We start from the raw sequence: 25,690 nt of genomic DNA, 5'->3' as shown, positions 1-25,690 counted from the left end.
GGGAGGCACTGTCACCACTGGACTGCACCAGTGTCCACACAGCCACCAGGTGCACAGGGAAGAGTTGTCGCTGGGACAGCTGGGTGGGCACCTGCAGAAGCCAGCCCAGGCCAGGCCTCACTATGCAAAGAAGTGCCTTGGCACGGGCCGGGACCTCTTAAAATACTTCTAGGAAAGAACACGGCAGATCTGTGTGACCTTGTGTTCAGCCAGGATCTACCAGACAAGACACCAAGGGTATGATCCACAGACAAAAACCAGGTAAACTGGTCTTTAAGAAATTTAAACTTGTAGCTGGGCACAGTGACACATGCCTGTAATCTCAGTGGCTCAGGAGGCTGAGGCAGGAGGATCAGAACTTCAAAGCCAGCCTCAGCAACTCAGCCAGGCCCTAAGCAGCTTAGTGAGGCACCCAGGTTTGATCCCTGGTACAAAAAAAAAAATTAGACTTCTACTTTTGAAAGGCATTATTAAGAATTAAAGGGCGGGGATGGGGCTCAGGGGTAGAGCGCTTGCCTAGCACGTGTGAGGCACTGGGTTTGATTCTCAGCACTACATAAAAATGAACAAAGTCCATTGACAACTAAGAAGATATTTAAAAAACAAAGAATTAAAAAGACAAGCAGGCAACAGACTTGCAAGAAAATACTTACAAACCATAAATGTGAGAAAGGGCTTGCACCAGAATATACAGACATCTCCTAAAACCCAGTAAGAAAAGAACCCAATTTCTGTTTCTCCTTTTCCTGTGAGGTGCTCAGGATCTACTGCAGCCCTGCAGCCTCACAGGGTGGAGAAGCTGCTGATCAGCTAGACCCAGTCAAGAGACAGCACACCCTGCTGCACAGACCAACGACCTCGCTCAGAGAGAACAGAAAAGACGAAGCCAGCCTCAGTGGCTCACACCTGTCATCCCAGCGGCTCAGGAGGCTGAGGCAGGAGATCACAAGTTCAAAGCCAGCCTCAGCAACAGCAAAGTGCGACGCAAACTCCGACCCTGTCTCTAAATAAAATACAAAATAGGGCGGGGGATGTGGGTCAGGGGTCGAGCGCCCCGAGTTCAATCCCCAGTACCAAAAATAAAAAAGAATGGTAAGAATGGTTGGAATCGCAGAGGGTTGTAGAATGAATAATCTCTTCAGGGAAATAATAACGGAAAAAATTCCAAACCTTGAGGCTGAGATGGACCTCCAGACACAGGACACATTCAAACTCCAAATAGGCAAGATCAAAAAAGAGCTTGTCCAAACTCATCATGATCAAAACAAAACAAAAACAAAGACAAGGACAGGACTTCAAAAGCCTCAGGAGAAGAGTGCAGGTCGCATCTAAAGGCAGGAGGATCAGAGACCCTTCTGACTGTTCAGCACCAACGCTGGAACCCAGGAGGGCATACAGAGGTCTGTGTGGGTCCTGAAAGAGACAACTGTCAAGCAAGATTTCTGTCTCCAGCCAAGTCACCCTTCAAGTCCCTGAAGATTAGCAGAAACTAAAAGAATCCATGGTGACTCAGCTGGCACCCCCGGGAGGACGCGCCCACACAGAAGAAATGGGCCTCAGACTCCAGCGTTCCCGGACAGGCCTCGTCTGGAGCACAGCTCAGCGATGGGAAACAGGACAGGTGAACGCTAGTGACCAGTCACAATGGCAGGATTAATAACATCTCCCTGTGATAAACCTGAATGTAAATCTTCTTAACTCTCCAGGTAAAGACGTAGGTCAGCCAGGCGTGGCGGCACATTCGGGAGGCTGAGGTAGGAGGATTGCAAATTTAAAAACAGCCTCAATAATTTAGTGAGACCCTAAGTGACTTAGTAAGACCCTATTGCAAAATAAAAAATAGAAAGGGGGGGCTGGGGATGTGGCTCAAGCGGTAGTGCGCTCGCCTGGCATGCGTGCGGCCCGAGTTCGATCCTTAGCACCACATACCAACAAAGATGTTGTGTCCGCCGAGAACTAAAAAAATATATATATATTAAAAATTCTCTCTCTCTCTCTCTCACTCTCTCTCCTCTCTCACTCTCTCTTAAAAAAAAATTTAAAAAAAATAGAAAGGGCTAGGGTGCAATTCAGTGGTAAACTAACCCTGGATTAAATCTCCAGAGCCAAAAAAAGAAAAAGACCTAGGCTGGCAGAATGGATTCAAAAAAACAGACCAACTGTATGTTGTTGGCAAAGACAGCCACAGGCTGAAAGTGAATGGGTGGAGACTGATCTCCCACGGGAACGGAGCCCCAACCAAGCAGGAGTAGCTACTCTCACACCTGACCACGAGACTGCAGCCCAAAGTCAACCAGAAAAGACAAAGACCTAAAGGAACAATCCAGCGAGAGGATTCAACAACCGGGATCGTTCACATCACCTATGACATCAACAGACACCAAGTCAACTGGGAGACTCAGCCCCATACAACAGCAGTGGACGGTCTCCACCACCTCTCACCAACACCTAGGTCACCCAGACACCAACTCAGGGACGGCTCCTCCGACCTTAAAAATAAAAATAAAATGGACTTAATAAACGTCCAAAGAATACCTGACCCAACTAGAGCTGAATGCACTTTTTCCTCAGATGCTCATGGAACCTTTACAAAACAGACCATATTGTAGGCCACAAAGCCACTCTTAGCAAATGCAAAAACAAACAAACAAAAAGAACCCAATATGATTCTTTGCATCTTATCAGGTCATAATGGAATAAAATGAGATATTATCTAAATATCTCTAAACACTGGAGATGGGATGGTACACTTCAGAACGGTGACTGGGTGAAGAGAATGAGACCAACGTCCAACACACCTGGTGGACTCTGGGACCCCAGCGTGCAGTTCTGAGAGGTAAGTCAGGGCCATGAAAGTCTCCATAAGAAACCCAGAAAGATCCAGAATAAGCCACCAGCAAAGGGTCAGGACACAAAGAGCTGGTTCTTTGAAAAGGTAAGTGAATCTGATAAACCCTGAGTCACACTGAACAAAGCAAAACAGAGAAGACACAAATTAATAAAAAAAAGTAATGAAAAACCACCACAGACATCAGGAATCCAGAGGACCATTCGGGGCTATCTTGAAAATCTATACTCCCATATATTGAAAAAGAGAAGAAATGGATGTATTTACAGACACAGAGAGCCTGCCACAGTTAAATCAAGGACACATGGAAAACTGAACAGACAATAACTAACAATAAGACGGAGGACGCAATAAAAAACCTTTCAACAACAACAAAGCACCCAGGACCAGATGGATTTTTTACCTGAATTCTACCAGAACTTTAAAGAAGAATTAATCCTAATGGTCCCCAAATTATTCCATGAAATACAAAAGGAAGGAACACTTTCTTTTTTTTTTCTTTTTTATAGAATTTTAATATTTATTTTTTAGTTTTTGGCGGACACAACATCTTTGTTTGTACGTGGTGCTGAGGATCGAACCCAGGCAGCACGTAGGCCAGGCGAGCGCGCTACTGCTTGAACACACCCCCAGCCCAAGGAAGGAACACTTTCAAATTCATTCTATGAAGCCAGTATCACACTCATACCAAACCACATAAGGACACATCAAGGAAAGAAAACTACAGATTAGCTGAGTGCAGTGGGTCATGCCTGTAATCCCAGTGGCTGGGGAGGCTGAAACAAGAGGATCCCAAGTTTAAGGCCAGCTTTGATGATTCAGTAAGGCCCCAAGTAACTTAGTGAGAACCTGTCTCAAAAAAATAAATGAATAGAGCTGAGGGTTGTGGCTCAGCAGTAGAGCACTGGCCTAGCATGTGCACAGCCCGGGTTCGATCCTCAGCACCACATAGAAATAAATAAATAAATGAATAAAAAAAGATATCGTGTTCAACTACAACTAAAAAATAAATATTTAAATAAATAAACAGAGCTGGGGGATATGGTAAATTACTCTTGGGTTCAATCCCCAGGAAAGAAAGAAAGAAAGAGAGAGAGAGAGAGAGAGAGAGAGAGAGAGAGAGAGAGAAAGTAAAACTACAGACCAATATTTCTGATGACCATAGATGCAAAGAAACCTTAGTATCAGCAAGCTGTGTTGAACATATTAAGAAGGCTGTACACCATGAACAAGGTGGTTTTATTCCAGGGTTGCAAAAATATGGTGCACACCTATAATCCCAGCAGCTCGGGAGGCTGAGGCAGGACGATCAAGAACTCAGAGCCAACCTCAGCAACTTGGAGAGTCATAACCTGCTCTTGAGAGCACTTCCTTTAAAACCTGGAGCAAGGCAGGGGTGTGCACTCTGACATTTTGTGTGCACTCTGCTCATTTAATGCAGCACAGACACTCCAGCCATCAGGCAGGAGAGGAAGGAGAGGGACAGAAACACAAAAGGAAGAGGCCACGTCACCAGTGCTTCAGATGGTGAGTCCTGTACTCAGACCATGCAGAGAGCTCGAGCCGATGAACACGTTCAGCAAAGGACAAGTTACAAAATCAACATACAAAGATCACTAGATTTCCTCTACACAGATAATGAGTCTGCTGAGAAAGAAATCAGGAAAATTATCCCATTCACAAAAACCTAAAACACACACACACACACACACACACACACACACACACACACACACACTCACGTAGGAATCTGACCCAGGAAGTAAAAGACCTCTACAGAACTACACTGAAGAAAGAAACGGAAGGAGACACAAGAAGATGGGAAGCCCTCCGTGTCCACAGACGTGCAGAATTAACACTGTCCAAATGGCTCCTTTCCAAAAGCACATACAGATCAGTGCAATCCCGTCAAAACACCAATGACTTTCTTCACAGAACAAGGGGGGAGACAGTCATAAAATTCCTTTAGAAGAATAAAAGACTCAGAGTAGCCAAAGCAATTCTGAGCAATAAGAGCCAGGCTAGAGGCATCAAATATCTGACTTCAAATTATACTAAAGAGCTATAGTAACAAAAACAGCATGGTACTGGCATAAAAACACAGACAACAGAACAGAAGACACAGACAAACCCACACAGATACCATCATCTGACCCTCCACAAAGGTGCCTAAAACAGATTGGAGACTTTTCTCAAATGGTGCTGATAAAACTGGTCATACATATGTAGAAGAATGAGAATGGATCCCTATTGCTCACCCTGCACAGAAGTCAACTCAAAATGGATCACAGACCTAGGAACCAGACCCCAAACCATGCAACTCCTAGAAGAGAACATAAGAGCAACACACCTGTATAGGTGGATGCAGGCTTGGACTTCCTCAACAGGACTCCTAAAGCCAGAAGGAATACCCAGGTTTAATGAATGGGATGGCATCAAATTCAAAAGCTTTTGCACAGCAAAGGCAACTAGAGCATGAAGAGAGAATCTACAGAATAGGAGAAACCTTGGCTGACTTCTCTTCTGACAGAGAGTTAATATCTAGAATATGTAAAGAACTCAAAAAACCTCACAAGAGAAAAACAGCCCAATCAACGAGTGGGAAAATGAATTAAACAGACACTTCTCCAAAGAAGAAATACAAAAGGCCAATACAAAAATGCTCAACATCTCTAGCAAATAGGGACATGCAAACCAAAACTGCACTGAGACTTCCTCTCACTCCAGTCAGAAGGGCAGTCATCAAGAATACAAACAGGGGCTGGAGAGGAGGCTAAGGGGACACTTTACGCTCTTGCTGGGATTTAAATTGTTACAACCACCGCGGAAATCAGTATGGAGGCTCCTCAAAAGACTAGGCATGAGGGGCTGGGCGTGGCTCAGCAGGGGAGCACTCACCTACATACAAGGCCCTGGTTCAATCCTCAGCATCACATAAAAATAAATAAATAAATAAAGGTATTAAGAACTACAACTAAATATAAAAAAAAGACTAGGCATGAGACCACCATAGGACCAGCGGTGGTACCCCTCCTCAGTTTTTACCCTAAAGCATTAAAATCATCTTACTACAGCAATACATGCAAGCCATGTTTACCTTATTTTTTTTCTTGTGGTGCTGGGGATCAGACCCAGGGCCTTGTGCATGCAAGGCAAGCACTCAACCCACTGAGCTAGCCCATGTTTGTAGCAGCATGATTCACAGCAGCCAAACCCTGGAACCAGCCTAGGTACCCACCAGCAGATGAATGATAAAGAAAATGTGGTGTAGTCTCCGACTCCATCCATTTACCTGCAAATGCCATAATTTTATTCTCTTTTAATGCTGAGTAGTATTTCATTGTGTATAGACCACATTTTCTTTATCATTCATCTACTGAAGGGCATCTAGGTTGGCTCCACAGTTTAGCTATTATGAATTGTGCTGCTATAACACTGATGTGGCTGTGTCCCTGTAGTGTGCTGATTTTAAGTCCTTTGGGTATATAGTCTGAGGAGAGGGATAGCTGGGTCAAATGGTGGTTCCACTCCAATTTTCCAAGGAATCTCCATACTGTTTTCCATATTGGCTGCACCAGTTTGCAGTACCACCAGCAGTGTATGAGCATAACTTTTCCCCACATCCTTGCCAACACTTATTGTTGTTTGTATTATTTTATTTATATACTTTTATTTATTTATTTTTATGTGGTGCTGAGGATCAGACCCAGGGTCTCCCATGTGCAAGGTGAGCACTCTACCACTGAGCCCTAGCTCCAGCCCCTGTTTGTATTCTTAATGACTGCCATTCTGACTGGAGCGAGATGAAATCTTAAGAATAGCTTTGATTTGCATTTCTCTAATTGCTAGAGACGTTGGACATTTTTTCATATATTTGTTGACTGATTGTATATCCTCTTCTGAGAAGTGTCTGTTCAGTTTCTTGGCCCATTGATTGATTGGATCATTTGTTCTTTTGATGTTATCTGATGTGCGTGTGGTAAAAATTTGCTCCCATTCTGTAGGCTCTCTGTTCACCCCCCTGATTGTTTCTTTTGCTGAGAAGAAACTTTTTAGTTTGAATCCATCCCGTTATTAATTCTTGATTTTAATTCTTGCACTACAGGAGTCTTATTAAGGAAGTTGGGGCATAATCTAACATGACGGATTACTTTTGGCCTACTTTTTCTTCTATTAGGCACAGGGCCTCTGGTTTAATTCCTAGGTTCTTGATCCGCTTTGAGTTTTGTGCATGGTGAGAGTTAGGGGTTTAATTTCATTTTGCTGCATATGGATTTCCAGTTTTCCCAGCACCATTTGTTGAAGAGGCTATCTTTTCTCCAATGCATGCTCTTGGCACCTTTGTCTCATATAAGGTAATTGTAGTTTTGTGGGTGAGTCTCCGTGTCCTCTCTTCTGTACCATTGGTCTACAAGGCTATTTTGGTGCCAATACCATGCTGTTTTTGTTACTATGGCTCTGTAGTATAGTTTAAGGTCTGGTAGAGTGATGCCACCTGCTTCACTCTTGCTGCTAAGGATTGCTTTAGCTGTTCTGGGTCTCTTATTTTTCCAGATGAATTTCATGACTGCTTTTTCTGTTTCTATGAGGAATGTCATTGGGATTTTGATTGGAATTGCACTGAATCCATATAGTGCCTTTGGTAGTATGGTCATTTTGACAGTGTTAATTCTGCCGATCCAAGAGCCAGGGAGATCTTTCCATCTTCTAAGGTCTTCTTTAATTTCCTTCTGTAGTTTTCATTGCAGAGGTCTTTCACCTCTTTCATTAAGTTGATTCCCAACTATTTAATTTTTTTTTGAGGCTATTGTAAGTGGGGTAGTTTTCCTTGTTTCCCTTTTAGAGGATTTGTCACTGATGTACAGAAATGCCTCTGATTTTTGGGTGCTGATCCTGCTACTTTGCTGAATTCATTTATTAGTTCTAAGAATTTTCTGGTGGAGCTTTTTTGGTCTTCTTTGAGACCACCATGACCAAACACCAGGCAGACAGAGGGACTGCTGAGCAGGTCAATTTACCAAAGTTTCATTCAATACTTTACAAAAACTTCTTCAAAAAAACGTCATTTCATTTTCTGCCTAATGGCGATCAAGGGCCGTTGGGTAAAACACAGGTAGGTCTATTTGAAACGGATTCTGCCCCTGCGGCCAGCAGATGTGCACTGCACTTTCTCTGCATCTACTGAGACGGGTCGGGCGTGGGATTCTTATCTTCAGTCTGTTGATGTGATGAATCACATCTCTTGATTTCCCTACGTTGGACCCACCTTGCATCCCTGGGATGAACCCCGTGCCGAATGCTTTCTGTGACATGAGGAGGCTGATTCACAATGGGGCTGGAGGGGAGCATGGGAGGAATGGAGGGACTTCAGATGGGAAAGGGGAAGGAGAGGAAGGGAGGGGAGTGGAGGTAGGAAAGATGGTGGAATGAGATGGACATGGTCACCCTAAGTACACGTATGGAGACACGAATGGTGTGATATAAAAGATCATGCTCTATATGTGTACTATGAATTGAAACGCATTCTGCTGTCATGTATAACAAATTAGAATGAATTTTTTAAAAAAGAAAATGTGGTATACATATACAACGGAGTTCAATTCAGCCATAAAGAAGAATGAAATTGTGTCTCTGCAGGAAATTGGATACAACTTGAGACCATTATGTTAAGCAAATAAGCTGAACTCTGAAGGTCAAGATTAATATTTTCTGGCACATGTGGAAGACAGAGAGAAAAAAGGAACAGGAAGTTGAGGGGATCTCATGAAAACTGATGGGACATGAGTAGGGGAAAGGACCAAGGGGAGAGAAGAGGGGGCCGGGAAATACTGGGGAGTGACATGGCCAAATGATCCTGTGACACTGTGACACCTAACAATCTACAACCACAAATCCCACTGTGTACAGCTAGTGCACTGAGAGAAAAATATGGAGACTGTGCCCAGCGGCACACGGCGGAGGTTCCTAACTGCTGAGCCTGCCCACACTTCATTGTGAGTGGACGACTCACAGTGGCACTGCATGTGATGGAATACACTCAGCAGTGGACAGGGACTGCAGGGTGACCCGAGAGTCCAGCTCAGCAGGATTGGGCGGCTCAGTGGCAGAGTGCTTGGTTAGCAAGCACAGTGCCCTGAGTTCAATCCCCAGTACTTGGAGAAAAACGCCTGATACAAGGGGAGGAGCTGACTTGAGCTACACTCCGTCAAGCCCACCTAGGCACTCTGGAAAAGCAAAACCAGAGGGTCAGCTGGCTACCAGGAGGCAAGGGAACATGGGGTGCCAGATGTCCTGTGTCTTGACACAGTGCTTGTGTGACTGTCATCAAAAGCACATGTGGCAATTTAAAGGGTGCATTTTCCTGTATGCAAATACACCTTAGTGAGACTGACTTAAAGAAAAGTAAGAGGGCCGGGGGCAGTGGCACACGCCCCGTCATCCTCAGTACCCCCCCTGCAAAAAAAAAAAAAAAAAGATAAACACAGGCAGTGGCTGTTACCAGTGTGAGAGCTGACCTCAGGGACAAACCCAATTTTTACTAAACCTTCCCAGGCCACACCCAGCTTCTAGATCACTGCAGTGCTCTGGAGGGACCCAGGGCCTCCCCACCTGCCCTTTACTTTTACCAGTCACCTGCTACTTTTCAAGAAGAAACTGACTTATTTACTAGCTTTTAAGACAGAAAAGCCCCAAAGAGAACCACATCTCTGCTTTCTGCCTCTTCTGAGTTTTGGGAGATGCCAGTGGACTCAAGGCGCAGAGACCCCGACTCAGAAACAGGGAACCTCAGTGCACAGACTCAGGTCACATGGCCACCTGCTGCTGGGACAGCAGCTCCCGGTGACGAGCACTAACAGAGGTTGGGGCAATGTAGGCCAAAGAGCCTAGCAGCTGCTGGGCCCAGAGCTGGGGGTGAGGCCGGTGGGTGACGCTGGTGGGTGAGGCATGGCCCTTACCTCCTTCTCAGGGGGCAGCGCACACTGCTGCACGATGTACTCAATCATCACCTCGCCTCCGGGCTGCTCCAGGTAGCCATGGTGAGCCATGGCGCTGATCACCTGCACCACAGCCCGTTTCACCTGCCCAGAACCAACAGGTCAGGAAGGGGCCAGACAGAGACCAATGCCAATCCAGCCGGCAGACGGGGGCCTTATTCCTCCCCCTGCCCACACCTGCACTGCACACATGCCTGCACCTACACCCACTTGCAACCACACCCACACCTGCGCCTGAGCTCCTAACTGTGCCAGTACCCACACCTGTACCTGCACGTATGCTTATACCTCTACCTGTGTCCACACCTGCACCTACACCTCTATCAGTGCCTGCAGCTGTGCCCTCACCTGTACCTGTGCTATTTGGTCCCTGGGCTGCAGAAGCCCCATTAGCCCCTGCAGCATCCTCCTCCAGTGGTGGACGAGCCCAGCTCTGTCAGGGGCCTCTCTTCCTTCTTCCCCACGGCCCCCACTCCCACAGCCCTTCATCAGTCACCCTGTCTCACTCCTTCCCTTCTCTGTCCACTTCCATCGGCCTCACCCAAGTCTATGCAAGCAGTCCTGCTGAAGGGCCCACCCCAAATCACCCTGCCCTTAGCCCCCTGAACACTGGCCACCGGCCGCCCAGGACTAGACTCAGCCTCCTGGTGTCTCTGCCTGAGATCTGCCTGGCCTTGGGATGCACTGCTTCAGGGCCGGCTGCTCTTCGTACATGGTTTCCTGGGGGGCATCACTGCCCTGGCCATGGTCCCTGATGTGAGCCTCCACCCAGACACTCCTGGGAGTCCTCAGCGGCATGTCCAGCCCTGCTCCATAAGCACTCCTGGTGGCTCGAAGGCGTGGCCAGTCCAACATGCTGAAACAAGCTACACTGCCCCCAGAGCCAGCACTGCCTCTATCCCAACACCACACTGTCCCCAGAGACACTGGCCTCTGCTCCCATCCAAAGTCCTCTACACAGACTGCCTCCCTTGGGAGGCTTCTCCCTCATCTTGAGAAAGTCTCTGCAGAGGTTGGACATCATCATCCCAGCGAGGCCTCTTCAGAGCACCCCCAGCCCACGCTACCCCAGTGACATGCGTGCCTACAGGAACAGGTGGGTTGGGCTGGCAGCTGACTGCCTAGGGAGCAGCAGATGGCCTCAAGTGACCTGCAGCAGGGGCAGGTGTGGGCACAGATGCCCCTGGCACTGCAGATGTCACGTGAGCCCCCATGACAGCTGCAGGGCCTTGTAAGGGAGGCATCAGGGGACGCCTCTGAACACGAGGGTTTGTGCACTACGGAGCGTGACCCTGCCACAGGGGTAACTCGGGACCCATGCCAGAAGCTCCAGGGAAAACAGTGAGAGGAGAACCCAAGGAGCAGGCCCCAGAGGAGCTCAGGTCCCTGCTGCCCCTGAGTAAGCAGGCCCTGCCCACTGTAGCACTTCCTGACCGTCCTGAGCACAGGAAACCTGCACGGCCCAAGGAGGGGTCTTGACCCTGGAGATCACCCATAAGCCACCGGAAGGTCCTGCTGATAAGAATGCCCACGGGGGCTGGGGCTGGGCTCAGTGGTAGAGCGCTTGCTCGCACATGTGAGGCCCTGGGTTCGATCCTCTGCACCACATAAAAATAAACAAACAAAATAAAGGTATGGTGTCCAACTACAACAAAATATTAAAAAAAAAAAAAGAATGCCCACTGGCTTAGGCCACAGGCCAAAACACAGGGTCTAACAATGTGATTCTGACCACAAGAGGTCCCTGTCTATGGGTCTGGACCTCGCCTGCACTCTGTCCCACGTGCTTCTGGCTGTGGCTGATTTTATCCTGCATCTTCTCCCTGAAGCAGACTAACTAAAAATATAACAGCTTCCTGAGTTCTCTGAGTGAGTGCTGGACCGGAGGGTGGTACTGAAGAGCCCTGGACTTGCAGTTGGCCCCAGCAGTGAGTTGGTCCCTGGCATTAGGCCTGGTTAACTGTGTAAAGAGTATAATGAAGGGGGCTGGGGATGTGGCTCAAGCGGTAGCGCGCTCGCCTGGCATGCGTGCGGCCCGGGTTCGATCCTCAGCACCACATACCAACAAAGATGTTGTGTCTGCCGAGAACTAAAAAATAAATATTAAAAAAAAAAAATTCTCTCTCCTCTCTCAATCTCTCTTAAAAAAAAAAAAGAGTATAATGAAAAAAAAAAGAGTATAATGAAGGCAGTTGCTAGCCACACACTAAACCCATGTGCCTCCTCATGCTGGTGGCCCAGTGCCTGGTGAGGCAGAGCACTCTTCTGTGGCTGCTCAAGGTGGAGCCCAGTCTGACCTGTCCAGTTTACCTTATTGTTGGTGTCCAGAAGAGGAAGCCTCATGGCAGAGAGAATAAAGGGCTTCTTAACTTCCATTTGAGCAGCTGCAAGAAATGAACACAATGGCTCAGTCTGCACCATGGCCAGAACCAGCCATCCCACCCACCTCTGTCCCAAGGCCCAGAACACTCCTCTAGGGTCTGGCCTTACCAGGCCTCCACGTGGGAGAAGGAGAAGGCCTAAGTCCACTGCTCTCTAGGGGACAAATGATTTTCCCCCAAATAACATTATTTTACCCAATTAAAAAGCTAAAATGTTGGCAGTTCAGGGAAGTAGGTTAAAAATATGGGCCTGAGCCAAGTATAGTGGTGCACACCTGTAATCCCAGCAACTCCGGAGACTGAGTCAGGAAGAACAAGTTCAAGGCCAACCTGGACAACTTAGCAGGACTTTGTCTCAAAGTAAAAAAAAAAAAAAAGAAAAAAATAGGGGCTGGGGTTGTGGCTCAGCAGCAGAGCGTGTGCATGTGTGAGGCACTGTGTTCAATCCTTAGCCTCACAAAAAAATAAACAAATAAAATAAAGGCATTCTGTCCATCTACAACTACAAATTTTTTAAAAATAAATAAAAAATTTTTAAATTAAAAAGTGTTGGGCATGCTGCTCAGTGTTAAGGAGTACTTACCTAGTATGTACTAAGCCCTGGGTTTAAGCCCTAGCACCACCAAAAAAAAAAAAAAAAAAAAAAAAAAAAAAAAAATTTAAAGAGCCTGACAAGAAGATTGCAAACTCAAGGCCAGGCTTGGCACCTCAGCAAAACACCTCAGACACAGAGGACTGAGGATGTAGGTCAGTAACAGAACACCCTGGTTTCAATACCCAGGCAGAAAAAAGAAAGGAAGGAAGGAAAAAAAAGAGCCTGGGAGGGTTGACCAAGCCATTGTCCACTGGATGGCATGGACTCTCCATGGTCTCACCAGGTGGAGTCAGACAGGCCCTGGGCTCAGTACACATCTCGCCTGTTCCCAGGAGACCTGCGGCTGCTCGTCTGGGGACTCCCTCTTGCTGAGAACCAGCAACCTGACCCCTCTTTTCCTGTTATGTAGAAAAGGTTAAAAAATGGCCATCAGGAAATGGTGGGATTAATAAAAATGAACACAGAGGACTTGGGCATGGTGCAGCGAACACTACTGCACTGCGAGGAGAGAAGCTTTCATTCAGCACAGTCCCTCGGAGAGTGAGGGAGGTGTCATCCTGACATTTTAATCCACAGCCCAGAACCCTGAAGCCACAGGAGCCACAACGCTGGCCAGACTCAAGCTCCACGCTGCAGAAGACAGAGCCTGAGGCGGGACTTGGCCTGGAGGCTTATCCCAGACCTCTGGAAGCTGCAGAAAAGAGGCCCTGAAAAGAATAGGGAGCAGAAGCAGACTGCAACAGGGCCTGTGCCCGGGCGGTGGGTGGGCGGCACGGGCCGGGCCGCGGGAGGGCGAAGCTGAGCCAGTGAGAGGCAGTGGGAGCGCCTCCTGGAGGGGACCCCACGTCAGGCAGGGAGGGCAGGGCGTCAGGACCACAGGGGACACGGGGGCAGCACAGCCAGAGCAAAGAGCAGGGACTCTGCTCCACTGCAGCAGATGCCCTGAAGTGACCAGCACCAGGAAGTTCTGGTGAAATCACTGGACATTAAAGAAAAAAATACTGGGATATCTGAAAACAAAAAGCAAACAGATCAGGAGAGAAAGTTACCTACGTCAGGTTTGGATGGCAACCCTCCAACAAAACCCAGGACTCCCCCTCCACTTGAATTTCAGATAGACAACAAACAGCATTTTAGCACAAGAACGTCTCGGTCATACTGGGGCCTGCTGATCTCTGCTGAATCTGGCAACTCCTTGCCAAAAGCAAAGGAGTGACCGGTTAACCCATGAGACAGGAGCCGGGGCTTGGACACACAGCCAAGGGTCCGTCACCCACACAGAGCCAGACAAGCAGGCAGGCCAGGCTGTGCTCACGAGCCTCCCCAAGCCAGCCGACAGCCACATACATGCGCAGCCCCTGCAGAAAGAGCCAGAGGAGGGCGGGAAGGAGGGCAGACACCGTGCAGGGGGGGCCAGGGCAGTGGGAGAGACACGTTCACAGCTTCGTGCTCAGTCACCCTACAGGGGAAGCATTGTGACTCTAGTGTCAGCGCTGTGTGACAGGGTGAGAAAAATAAGAAATGGCCAGGCAGGGTGGCACAGGCCTGTCATCCCAGGGCTGGGGAGGCTGAGGCAGGAGGATCTCAAGTTCAAAGACAGCCTCAGCAATTCAGCAAGGCCCTAAGCAATTCAGCGAGTCCTGCCTCTAAAAGGCCAGGGTGTGGCGCAGTGGTGAAGCAGCCCTGGTACCAATCCCTGGTACCAAAACAAAAGTGAAAAAACACCCAAAAGGAGCTACAGGACATTGTGATTCCATCAGCCGAGAGCCAGAAAGTCCCAAGGGGAGCGAAGAGCAGGGAGAACTTGCCATTTCAGAGGAACCTGAGTGTGGGCCAGACAGAAACCTGGGCGCTGCCCAGTGGGCAGACAGGAACCTGCCCGTGCACCAGAGAGCAGCACGCCTCGAGCTGTCACTTCTACAAGTGGACGTGCTGTGGTCTGGATGGGAAGTGCCCCTAAGAGCTACAACACTGACACAGGAGCGTCCAGCGGTGCTGTGGGGGGTGACCAACTGGGGGTGACTGCCAACAGGCAGGAAGAGGATGGGGGAGGGCAGGTTGCTGCTGGCAGGGCCGCTTCTTCCTTCAGGCCCTCCTGCCGTGACCCTCTGCCCTGCTTCAGGCCCAGGCAGTGGACTCAGCAGCCGGGGGTGGACCTCTGAAATGGGAGTGAGGTGACCATTTCCCCCCAGAGTCGTCCTGCCAGATGTTTTGGTGACCATGACGAAACGGTGACTAACACAGCACAGAAAATGACTTCAGAGGACAGAGCAGAAATGCAGGTCACAATGAAGCGACTTCTCAGTGGGAGAGTGTGTGCGGGAGGGGAGGGCCAAGGAGCCCAGCCAGCCACGTGCACCGTGAGCCTGGGGTGGAGAGAGGCCTGGAGTTCCGTCGCCTGGCCTGGGCCCTGCCTAGGCTAGCCCCCAGGCCAGGTACTCGGCCTTTCTGCACCTCCTGGCAACACACAGGGGCTGCTGGTGACGGACAGGAAATGCTGATCTGGGAGACTACTCATCAGGGTGGAGAGTCCTGCCTTCAAACTCCCTCCCAGCCCAGATGGCCACTAGCAGCACCACAGGGACGCGAAGCCAACAGGCCCCGGCTGACTGTGCCCGGCAGAGGCCCATGTCCCATGCCCTCCCTGGACTCCTGGGTCCAGCACCGTTCCTGCCCCTGCCCCATCTCAAGCTGTCCCTACATCATTCCCACAGCTCTGCGGGCTGCCCCAGTCCCACGGCCACTATCTGCAGCCCAGCACTGGTAAAGAGCTGACCTCACGGGACAGAAGCCAGTGCACATGTCCCATAACAGGCCAGACAGGGTTTGTGGGGTGCAGATCCTGCCTCACATGTGTCCCCAAGTTGCTTAGCGAACGCAGCATGCCCAGCCCTATTTCATTTTATTTTGAGACAGGGTCTTGATAAGTTGCCCAGTCCAGCCTCAGACTTATGGTCCTCCTGGCCTCCCAAGGAGCCATGATCACAGCACCACCACCCCCAGCCTTGCACTTGCCTTTGGAATCTGTTAAGAACGTAAGCTAGGGGCTGGGGCTGGGGCTCAGTGATAGAGCACTTGCCTCGAATGTGTGGGGTCCTGGGTTCCATCCTCAGCATCACATAGAGAAATAAATAAGAAAAGTATTGTGTCTATCTACAACTGAAAACTTCAAAAAAAATTTAATGTAAATTATCACCAACTTCCAGGCCTAAGGTGGCTCATGATCTGACTCCTCTAAAAGGACATCAATAAGATTCACCAAAAAAACAAACCCACATGTAAAACTGTGATTACTTTTTTCAAACTTATTGTTGATCAATTAAATTAGCCTTAAATGCAGGAAACCTGAATCTTCAACTGTGTAGAGACCATGAGGCACAGCTACTCAGGACATACTGCAGAACTGGCCTTGCTCCTCAGAGAAAGGACGCTGCATTAACAAAGGCTGAGAACTAAACTAAGCCAGAGTGTGGCTTCAACTAGATCCCACAGGAGAGCAAGCCACACCAGGCAAGTGGGTTCACAGTCAGGCTCTGTGACTGGGTCCTGTGCCGACCGGGTCAGGGGAACACACAGGGAGTCAGGCAGGGCCTTCAGGGCCCTGCAGTCTGCAGCCTATATCAAGGCAGGTATCAGTGATCAACGTCCAGTGAAGGGCAGATGGACACTGCTCTTGTAGGATTTTGCAAAATAGAAAGGTGGGAAAAATTTTTAGGAAATTCAAAGTAAAGGCCCAGCACAGGGGTGGGTACCAGAAAGAAGTCTTGCTTCTTGGGAGGCTGAGGCAGGAGTATCACTTGAGCCCAGGGGTTCAGGGCCAGCTGGGCCACACAGCAAGACCCTGTGTCTTAATGAATGAAAAATGATGGTACTTTTCACCTAAAAGGCAATCTCCACCTTCCAAGCACTACCCCACACTGGACACAGTGCAGGCGTGGAGGGCACTTACCAGCCGAGTTGATGAGGTGCCTCAGGATCTGCAGGGTACCCACACGCAGTCTCTCACTGCTGGTGTCCAGCCTGGGCAGCAGGAAGGCCAGCAGCCGGTCAGGCAGGCAGCAGGCTGTGGGACAACATGCACATCAGGCGGGGTCTAACAGCCTCTCCTTTGCGCCTCCAAGTCCTCAGGGCCAGCGTCCATCTGTCCTGGCCAGCTTGCTCCCAGCATGGAGGAAACACAAAGACTCGCTTTGGGGACCGAGGGAAGCTGGAACCCCAGGCCACCATTTCTGCCCCACAGCCTTCTCAAGGGCGCCAGTCTTAGGGCAGGCATTGGAGCACACCCTCCCGCCAGGGCATAGGCCCAACAGGCAGCACCAGCTGGAGCACAGGAGATCTAAACCTTGGGCCCACAGGATCTGAGTGCCCACTCAGTTTCTCAAACTCACAGGGCCCCCAGAGGCCTCAGCATCCCACTTGCTCTGGGCAGAGCTGCACCTGGGAGCAGCTCTTCAGCATTTGGGCCCCAGGCCAGTGCAGGTCTAGGCAACCCAGGCTTCAGCCTCCAGCTGGAGCTCTCAGCTGCCAACAGGAACAGGGGGCTATGACCCAGGCAGATGCTTCACCTTGGTGAACCAGGTTGTCAGAAGCAAGGTCTGCCTATGTCCTCATCAGACCTGCTGTCCTCCTGCACACACACCTGGTGTGGCTGAGCCAGTCTTATGGCCTCTCCTCCCATGCCCCAGGTGGACACTGGTATCGCTGACCCTGAGCATGCATGGATGCCGGGGACAGAGCTGGCAGAACAGCCTCTGCTGTCCAGGAGATCAGGTGATGACGTCTCTAGCTGGAGTCAGGTAAAGTTGGAAGGATGGCCAGGACCAGGACAAGAGGCACCCTGGAGCTGGTCATGGGTGAGGAGCAGGGGCAGAGCCTCTAGGACGGGCAGGACCATCACATGCCTCTACCTGGAAACCAAGTGCCTGGGGCAGTGGTGAGGGCTCAGCCCCACGGGGGCCTGTGGGATGCTGGGCAGAGGTAGAAAGGCGGCCTCCTCGTCCCATTCACACCACCCTCTACACGAAGAGGCAACTGGCGCAGAGTGTCCCTGAGGTACCTGTTCAGGGAGGAGCCCACCACTCACCCAGCACTGTGAAGCAGCGCAGCACCTCTTTCTGGCTGCTCATCACCAGGGGACTGGAGGACTCCACAGGCACACAGATCTGCTCCAGGGGACAGGACAGAGGTTACAGGGGACAATGCTTGCTGCCCTCCTGGGGCTCAGAGCCCCAGCAGATCACTCTCCAGCTCACTCTCACTCAGAAGAAGGGATGCCCAGGTGCCAGCTGTGGGACACACATGCTGTACCATCAGAGGTGCCTGGGTGGCCAGTCCCTTGCAGTCAGGGGGGTAGAGAAGCACCACACCACACAGACACAGGCAGACCGAGTCTGCAGGACACGGGGTGCTTTGTCATTAAAAAGAAGCATGCCCACATCCCTGGGCAGGCACTCCCAGCCAGGCGCTGTAGCCAGTCCCCTCTGGAATTAAGCACCAGAAACATCTGGAGCTCACGCCTTCAAATGTAAAGACTAAAAGAAAAACCTCTGGGCTTCACGGGGCCTCACTAACACAGGCACTGCTCAGTGGGCCCGCAGGCCCGCCCACCTCCTCAGTGTCACAGCCCGGGACCCAGGCAGGGCCTCTGGACGAGGCTCTAAGGAACCTCAGGGCCCACCCTGCAGCCACGGGAGGGACCCCAGCACAGAGCAGCGCCCAGCCCAGGACTGTCCCTTGCCTGACAGCACACCTCCTGGGGGTTCGGGGAGGAAGCCGGTGAGGTGCAGAGGCTGAGGGCCAGACCTGACCCGACAGGCCCCGCCCCTTGGCCTCTGAGGAGGCCTGCGAGGACCACTCCGAGAGTCAGGTCCCTCTCAGAAGCAGGCCTTCCAGCCCACCAAAGCCTCTGGATGACAGTGCTGGCAGAGGGCAGGACCACAGGGAAATGGGCGGCTTCCATGGTAAGTGGTGCACAGCAACGGGCAGCTGCCTGGGAAGAGGCAAAGCGGACTCCCACCCAGACAAGGAGGGCAGAGGGGGGACCCACATAGCTCAGTTGGTAGAGTGCCTGCCTTTCATGCATAAGGCCCTGGGTTCAATCCCCAGCACCACAGGGGAAAAAAAAAAATTGGGGCTGGGGCTGTGGCTCAGTGGTAGAGTGCTTGCCTAGCACACATGAGGCACTGGGTTCAAACCTCAGCACCAAATTAAAAAAAAAAATGAAATAAAGATATTATGTCCACCTACAACTTAAAAAAATAAATATAAAAAAATAAATAAAAGGAGGATAAATGATAATACAAATATTAAACAATTTTATGGCAAAAAAATACTAAAGAATCAAAAAAATAAGATAGTGCTTGTCTTGCATACATAAGGCCCTGAATTCAATCCCCAGCATGAGAAAGAAAGAAAGAGAGCGAGAGAGAGAGAGAATAAAGTAGGAGCGGGCTCGTTAGTGCATGCAATTCAGGAATCTAAGACAGGCGATCGCAAGTTCCAGGCCAGCTCAGCAATTTAGCAAGACCCTCAGTGACTTAGCAAGGCCCTGACTCAAAATTAAAAATCAAAAGGACTGGGGATATAGCTCAGTGATAGAATACCCCTGAGTTCAATTCCCAGTACAAAAAAAAAAAAAAAAACAGGATGACACAGAGATGATATTTATTCATATAAAACAACAAGGCTGTAAGAACTGCTACAGATCAATATGGAAAGAAACTGAAAACAGAGAAACAAGACATGATGGACAGCACAAAGGAAAGGAAGTGACCGGTTTTTCTATCTTCTCAGCTTTTGCATATTTATATTTCCCTTTTGCATATTTATATTCCCCCCTCCTATGCCCACCCCCACAGATAATCATTCTTGGCTTTTATAGTTTTGACGAATATATGTGGTTTTGTGGGTTTCTATATCAGGTTAGGGACACCGCATCACGTTTCTGAGTTTTCCCTCCTTCTTGTGTGTTCTTCAGTGAGGTCTTAGGCTCTGGTCAGGCTGACTTCCAGACACCTCTTGGTAAGTTCCTGCTGCTACAGTGCACAGCACTTCAAATAGGTCCTAGCTGGCCATACTCCACCTGCACCCTGTCCCACGAAGAGATTCTGCCCTCCTGCCCATGCTGAGCACCCCACTGCGGACAGCGCCCAGCTGCTGTGCACCACAGGAGGCTCGGCAGGTGTCTCCTTCAGGACTTCTTTCTCCTTCTTCCAGATGAGTGACTGAGCATCCACAAAACAAGTATGCACCCAGGAGGGGTGCGGCTGACCTCCAGCTGGGCACACGAGGAGGGGCCAGTGCCCCAAGACAGCAGGGAGCCCAGCAGAAGCATGGCCTCTCCTGCAAGATGGGCACCTTCCTTACAGAACTGGCACAGGACTCCCTGCTGTGAGAAGCGGGCTCTTCCTCTTCCACGTTCAAGGGAGTGTGTCTGAGGTCTCCCCTCAGTCAGGACGTCAGGGAAGGCTTGGACAAGCAATCTTCATCGAGTTGAGGAAATTTCTCTTCCATCTTTGTTGCTAAGAGTTTTAATGATGAATAGAAAAATGTCACCAAAGCTTTTTCTTCATCAACTGAAGACAGATGACATTTTCCTTTTGTGTGTCGCTGTGATGACCCAGTGCACCCCAGCTGCTGAACAAGTGGCTGAACAAGTCTGGTGTTTCTCGAAGAGCACGCCTCTGTGAGGTCCTTTGACGGGGCAGTGCTGGACCCAGCCTGCCGTTTCTTTACACAAGGTCTTCACAGTCATCCTCCTAATCGCCACCTGCCTTGTCCTGTGTGGTTCTAAGTTAGGTTTGGAATCAAGGCCAGACCCCAGAACGACCTAGGCAGCTCAGGATCTTTCTCTGATTTCCAAACCAACTTATAGGACAGGAATTGTTCCGTAGAAGTTTGGCAGAAGCTGGGCATGGTGGTTCACACCGGCAATCCTAGCAATTCAGGACACTGAAGCAGGAGGATCCCAAGTAGGAGGCTAACCTGGGAAACTTAGCAAGAGCCAGTCTCAAAATAACAAAAGGCGGACACACATGCGCACACACACCGCAGTGTGGTAGAGCCCAGGCTTGACTGCATGCGGACCCTGCCTCGGGGAGCAGGAAGCCGGCCACGTGACTTCCCCGTCCTCCCGGGCACGCTCCCGTTCTGCTCTCCAGAGCCCACCTGCCCACGCAGTTTCACATCCTCACCCCAGTGCTGACACCACCTCCGCATCTCGGCTGCGGCCCTCCCCGCTTCCCACTCCTGGACCAAGGTGAGTGAGCTGGCCAGGCCGGCCAGTGGGCCCACTGATGCTGGAGAGTGGGAGCAGAGCAGGTGAACCCACCCCCTGCGGCTCCTCCCTCACTCCCAAGGCTCCATCTGTGTACTCTGGTCTGCATTAGAGGCCAGTTCCCAGGCCCTCTTCATCATGCCTTGGGGGGCCCAGCTGGACAGCCTCCCTTGGAGCACTTCCTCCAGTGGGGTCTCCAAGGCTCCTTCCCCTGCCCATCTCCCTGCAATTCTGGCCTCTGCCGGCTGCAGCCAACTGCCTCCCTGGGCCTCCTCCATGCCCAGGCCCCTAGGCCACCTGTATGCACCACAGCGAGGCTGGAGGAGGCCTCACCACTGAGGACCACACCCAAGCACCCTCCATGTGGCCACTCCTTGCCACCCAGACCCCTCCCCACCCACCACCTTCCCTGCACTCCTGTCAGGTGACCTGACCCCACCTCTGCCTGCAGCCCCTGCCCCAGCCTACCTGAGTGTGCAGAGTGGCCAGGAGGGCATCAAGCTGGGCCTCCAGGGTGCGGCTGCCCACACTCACCGCTGCCTCCAGGATCTGGCCCAGGCTCTGCGCGAGACGGGCGGAAGAGGACTTCAGTTCACGGCCTTCCCCCAGGAGAGCCCCCAGGTCACAGGGAGAAGTCCAGGAAAACAGCACTCTGCCTGGGGCTTCCAGCAGGAAGCACTGACTGTACCAACAGGAGCTGGGACGGCTGGGACGGCACCATGGGCAGGGGTGGGGGCGGCAGGGAACCACCCCCTGGGCTCCTGTCTGGAGCGGAGCAGTGGGGGTCCTTCCCTTCAGCCCAGCACAGTCCTGTCTCAGGGCTGACCTAAAGGTCCTCAGAGGTGGACATGCCCTCCCCGCCTGCAGAGACCTTGGACACGTGGAAGGTCTCCGCGTGCTTCTTGTAGAGGCTGAGGACTCCAGGGAGGAGCCTGGGGAGCTGCTCCTCCAGCTTCTCACTGGGAAGCAGGTGGCTCATGGGCCCCAGAGCCGCCACCACTGCGAGCCGGAGCTGAGGAGACAGAGGGGGCGGTTGGTCTGTCATTGCAGAGCCATGCACAGGAGAGGGCAGCAGGGCCCAGTGGGCCATCAGGGCTGGAAGCAAGTCCAGCACCTAGAGGTCAGGGCATGGCTGCAGAGTGACCACGGCCAGGGGCTGGGTGGGGGCGGGAGGACTTTGGAGGCAGCAATGGAGCCTAAGAAAGAGGACGGTGACCACAGCTCCCAGGAGCAGGACAGGTTTTAGAGCAGGCTGGAGCCAGTGTGGAGACCTGCAGGTATGGCAACCTGCAGACGAGCCCCCACCAGCTCCTGAGCACCAGCTGTGGGTGGGCACCAGGCAGAGGGCACCTGTCAGCAGGTATGGACAGGTAAGTTGGCCCCTCTTCCCCACCCCAGGATCACCTTCAACAGAGCTGGCAGAATAGCAAAGCCCAGTCCTGAGGCCAGGCCATGCCCACGGGAAGCAGCGGTACCTTGGCATCTCGACTCTGGAGCCAGTGATGGAAGAGAATGTCATAGGCGCTGAAGATGTCGGCAGCAAAGGCGTCCCTCCTGACAGTGGGGTCCGGGGCTTGGTCCAAGTTGGCCAGGTACTCCAGGGTGCTCTCACTGAAGTGCTGTAGGGCTGAGATGGCCCCTGGTGAGCTGCTGCAGGGATGCTGCTCTGGGCCTCCAGCCTGCCCTTGGAGACCCCCAAACAGCCTGCAGGACACCTGCCCCCGCACCCGGCCAGACACACTCTCGCAATCCAATCCCCCTGGAAACCTCAGAATGCGGCCTTATCTGGAAACAGGGTGGTTGCTGGTGTGACTGTTGACATGAGATCACATCAGAGCAGAGTGGAGCGAGAGGACAGTGTCCCACAAGAAAAGACAGAGACGGGAACAGGGAAGATGGCCGTGTGCAACAGAAGCAGAGACTGAGGGTGAACCAAAGCTGCTGAGGATCGACGAGGCCACCAGAAGCAGGGAGAGGTGCTCCCTGAACCCAGAGGGAGCCAACCCACCAACACCGTCTCCTGGACTTCTAGCTTCCCAAACTGGCGGACCGGCAGCTTCTACTGTTTTACATCAGCCAACTGCTGGAGGTTTCCGATGGTGCCCTCTGGCCACCTCCCACTGCCCTGTGGAGTCAGCCCACTGCCCTCACCGACAGCTCCTGCCACACTTTCCAAGGGCAAGAGGCAGAAGGAGAGGGCTGGCAGCACCAGGCCTGGGCAGGACAGATCTGAAGGAAGGGTGGTGTGGGCCCTGGGCACCAGCCACCCAGGCCTTCCCAGAGTGTGTGCTGCTGCCTGTATGTCCTGTAGGCTGGACAGTGGCTTTCACACCACTGGGCTCAGAGTGACCATGGAGGTCAAGTAAAAAGTCCAGCAGGAGGTAAAGCTGGAGGCTGGAGCCAGGACACAGACCTGGCTTAGGCACAGAGGTGGGAGCGGTCAGCAAGGGGCCCTGGGTCAAGAGCGAAGGCGAGCTGCTGAGGCCAGACTCTGCAGACGCCATGTCCTAGGAGGAGCCAACAGAGCATGGCTGCTGAATCCTACAAAGTGGTCGCTGGGCTGGGCTGGGCTGAGCGGTGGGGCAGTCGCCTTACCCGTGTGAGGCCCTGGGTCGAGCCTCAGCACCATGTAGAAATAAATAAATAAAATGTCTTATCTTAAAAAAAGAGTGAGCTGTTCACAGGTATCCACAGCCATCTGCCCCCAGCCTGGGCACAGGCACGTGGTGGTGGGCTGGTGTCTGAGTCCCCTCAGTGTAAATGTGGTCTTCAGACAGTAAACAGAACCTGGACACTGTCTTTTTCCTTTGTGCTCTGGGTCACACAGCCCATGGCAGGGAGGAAATTGGACAACAACGTCTACCCCGGTGGTTGTGCCCAAGTCACGTGGCACTTCTCTGCCCCACAGCACACAGCACCAGCTTCCTCCTCCCCACGGTGAACCTGAGAGAGGCCCTAGAGAGGACCGAGAGGCGCCTGAGAGGCCCAGGGCCAAGTGGCTACTTTCCTGCTGGTGTGCACCCCACCCTACTTACCCTGCTGGCCTCCCTGCCTTTTCCAGCCCAAGCGGTGGCTCTGATGGTAGGATCTGCTTCAGCCACATGTGGCTTATCCCCTCTCTGGTGATGGGCTTAGGGTTCTAAGGAGCAGATCTCTGGCACCATTGTGGGGGTCAGCAGTGGGTGGCTATGCTACCAGCAGACATGGACTGTCCTGGGTTCACTTCACACATCCTGGCATCCACAGTTTGACAGGACACACTGGGACGGATGGATATCTCCTCATTCAGCCACTTTGGTTCTGCTGTACTTGGTAGCAGGAGGAAGGTCCTCTCTTTCATGGGGGCAGATGGTCAGCAAGCCTGGCCATCCAATGCCTTCTCTCCATCCTGTTTGTTAGTGCTGCCCCTCAGGTGTCTTCAGACCTGCCCCCTGTCCATTCTCCTCCAGGTCTTCAGACAGATGTCCATGGTACCTGCTTCCTCTTCAGTGGGCATAGTTTCATTTCAAAAAATCATATTTGTCCTTTTCTTTTCAGAGAACTTGCTCTTTTCTTATGTTTGTTCCTTCTTTCATCCCTTCCCCTATTCTTCTGCATCCCACGTTGGATCATTCCAAGACGTTATTTTCTGCTGGACCCCAGACCCAGACTGCACTTTCCTCACCGAGTGCCTGGAAACACCACCCAGGCTGGCTTCACGGACGCTGCCATCTCCATGAACAGTTCTAACTAGCTCACACAAAGCTAATGCCTCAGCCTGGGGCTCTGCAGGCCAACTGAAGGGTCAAGCCTGAGCCCCCCATCAGCACAAGGGCAGGCCATAGTGACAAGTTCTTAGGAAGGAGAATTTAGAAGAAGTTTTGAAAGAAAACCCCCTCCTGGCCAGGGCTCATGGTGGATGGCTTCCCACTGGTCACCCTTTGTTGAGGGCAAGAGCTAGGAGTCTAGTGCAGGTGGGGTCTGGCCCTGCTGGGTGCACAGAAAGGCCTTCTTCCCCACCACCCTCGTCTCTCCCAACCTTTACTGACACTGGGCAGGTGACAGAATCCTCTGCCCGCTCCACCCCTCTCATACCCTCTGAGGACCCAGGATCCCTTTCTGATCAGAAGGATGCTTGTCAGACTGGCCAGCATGTCTAGGTCATCCATAGCAGGAAGGTTTTGCAAATGACAGGTCATCACACTGCCAGAGGCAGAGTCCATTCACCCACCTGCTGGTAGGTTTTTATTGGTGAAGGGTGCTAGGAACTGAACCCAGGGCTTGACCACTGAGCTACATCCCTAGCCTTTTTCATTTGAGACAGGGTCCACTAAGTTGCCCACGCTGATCTTGAGCTTGTGATCCTCCTGCCTCAGCCTCCCAAGTGGTTGGGAATGCAGGTGTGCACCACTGCAGCCAGCCCAGCAGGTTTAAACCCAGGGGTGCTTAACCCTTGAACCACATCCCCAACTGCCCCCCTTCTTTTAAATTTAGAGACAGAGTCTTGCTAAGTTGCTTTGTGCCTCGCTAAATTGCTGAGGCTGGCTTTGAACTCATGATCCTCATGCCTTAGCCTCCTGAGGTGCTGGGGTAGGAAGGTGTGCACCACCGGGCCTG

General features: G+C 51.6%; 1 protein-coding gene across 6 annotated transcripts in view; it reads right to left on the bottom strand.

Moving 5' to 3' along the window:
• Window positions 1–25,690, bottom strand: part of MROH1 (maestro heat like repeat family member 1) — a 69,216-nt gene that overhangs the window by 24,250 nt on the left and 19,276 nt on the right. For 4 of the 6 annotated variants that reach the window (XM_081266770.1, XM_081266772.1, XM_081266773.1 and 1 more), the window contains exons 7-13: window positions 22,570–22,721; window positions 21,966–22,106; window positions 21,563–21,655; window positions 17,903–17,981; window positions 16,769–16,882; window positions 12,154–12,227; window positions 9,805–9,927 (exon numbers count right to left, since the gene is read on the bottom strand). In XM_081266770.1, coding sequence (XP_081122896.1) covers window positions 9,805–9,927; window positions 12,154–12,227; window positions 16,769–16,882; window positions 17,903–17,981; window positions 21,563–21,655; window positions 21,966–22,106; window positions 22,570–22,721 — 776 coding nt within the window. Of the gene's footprint in view, window positions 1–9,804; window positions 9,928–12,153; window positions 12,228–13,099; window positions 13,218–15,898; window positions 15,928–16,768; window positions 16,883–17,902; window positions 17,982–21,562; window positions 21,656–21,965; window positions 22,107–22,569; window positions 22,722–25,690 lie in introns of all 6 variants that reach the window. The other 2 variants (XM_081266769.1, XM_081266771.1) reach the window with 1 other exon arrangement.

The sequence above is a fragment of the Spermophilus citellus genome (assembly GCF_964194105.1).
Source record: "Spermophilus citellus genome assembly, chromosome: 14".
Lineage (NCBI taxonomy): Eukaryota > Metazoa > Chordata > Mammalia > Rodentia > Sciuridae > Spermophilus > Spermophilus citellus.
Note: the sequence above shows the minus strand (reverse complement) of the source record. Positions and strands in the feature narration are given on the sequence as shown.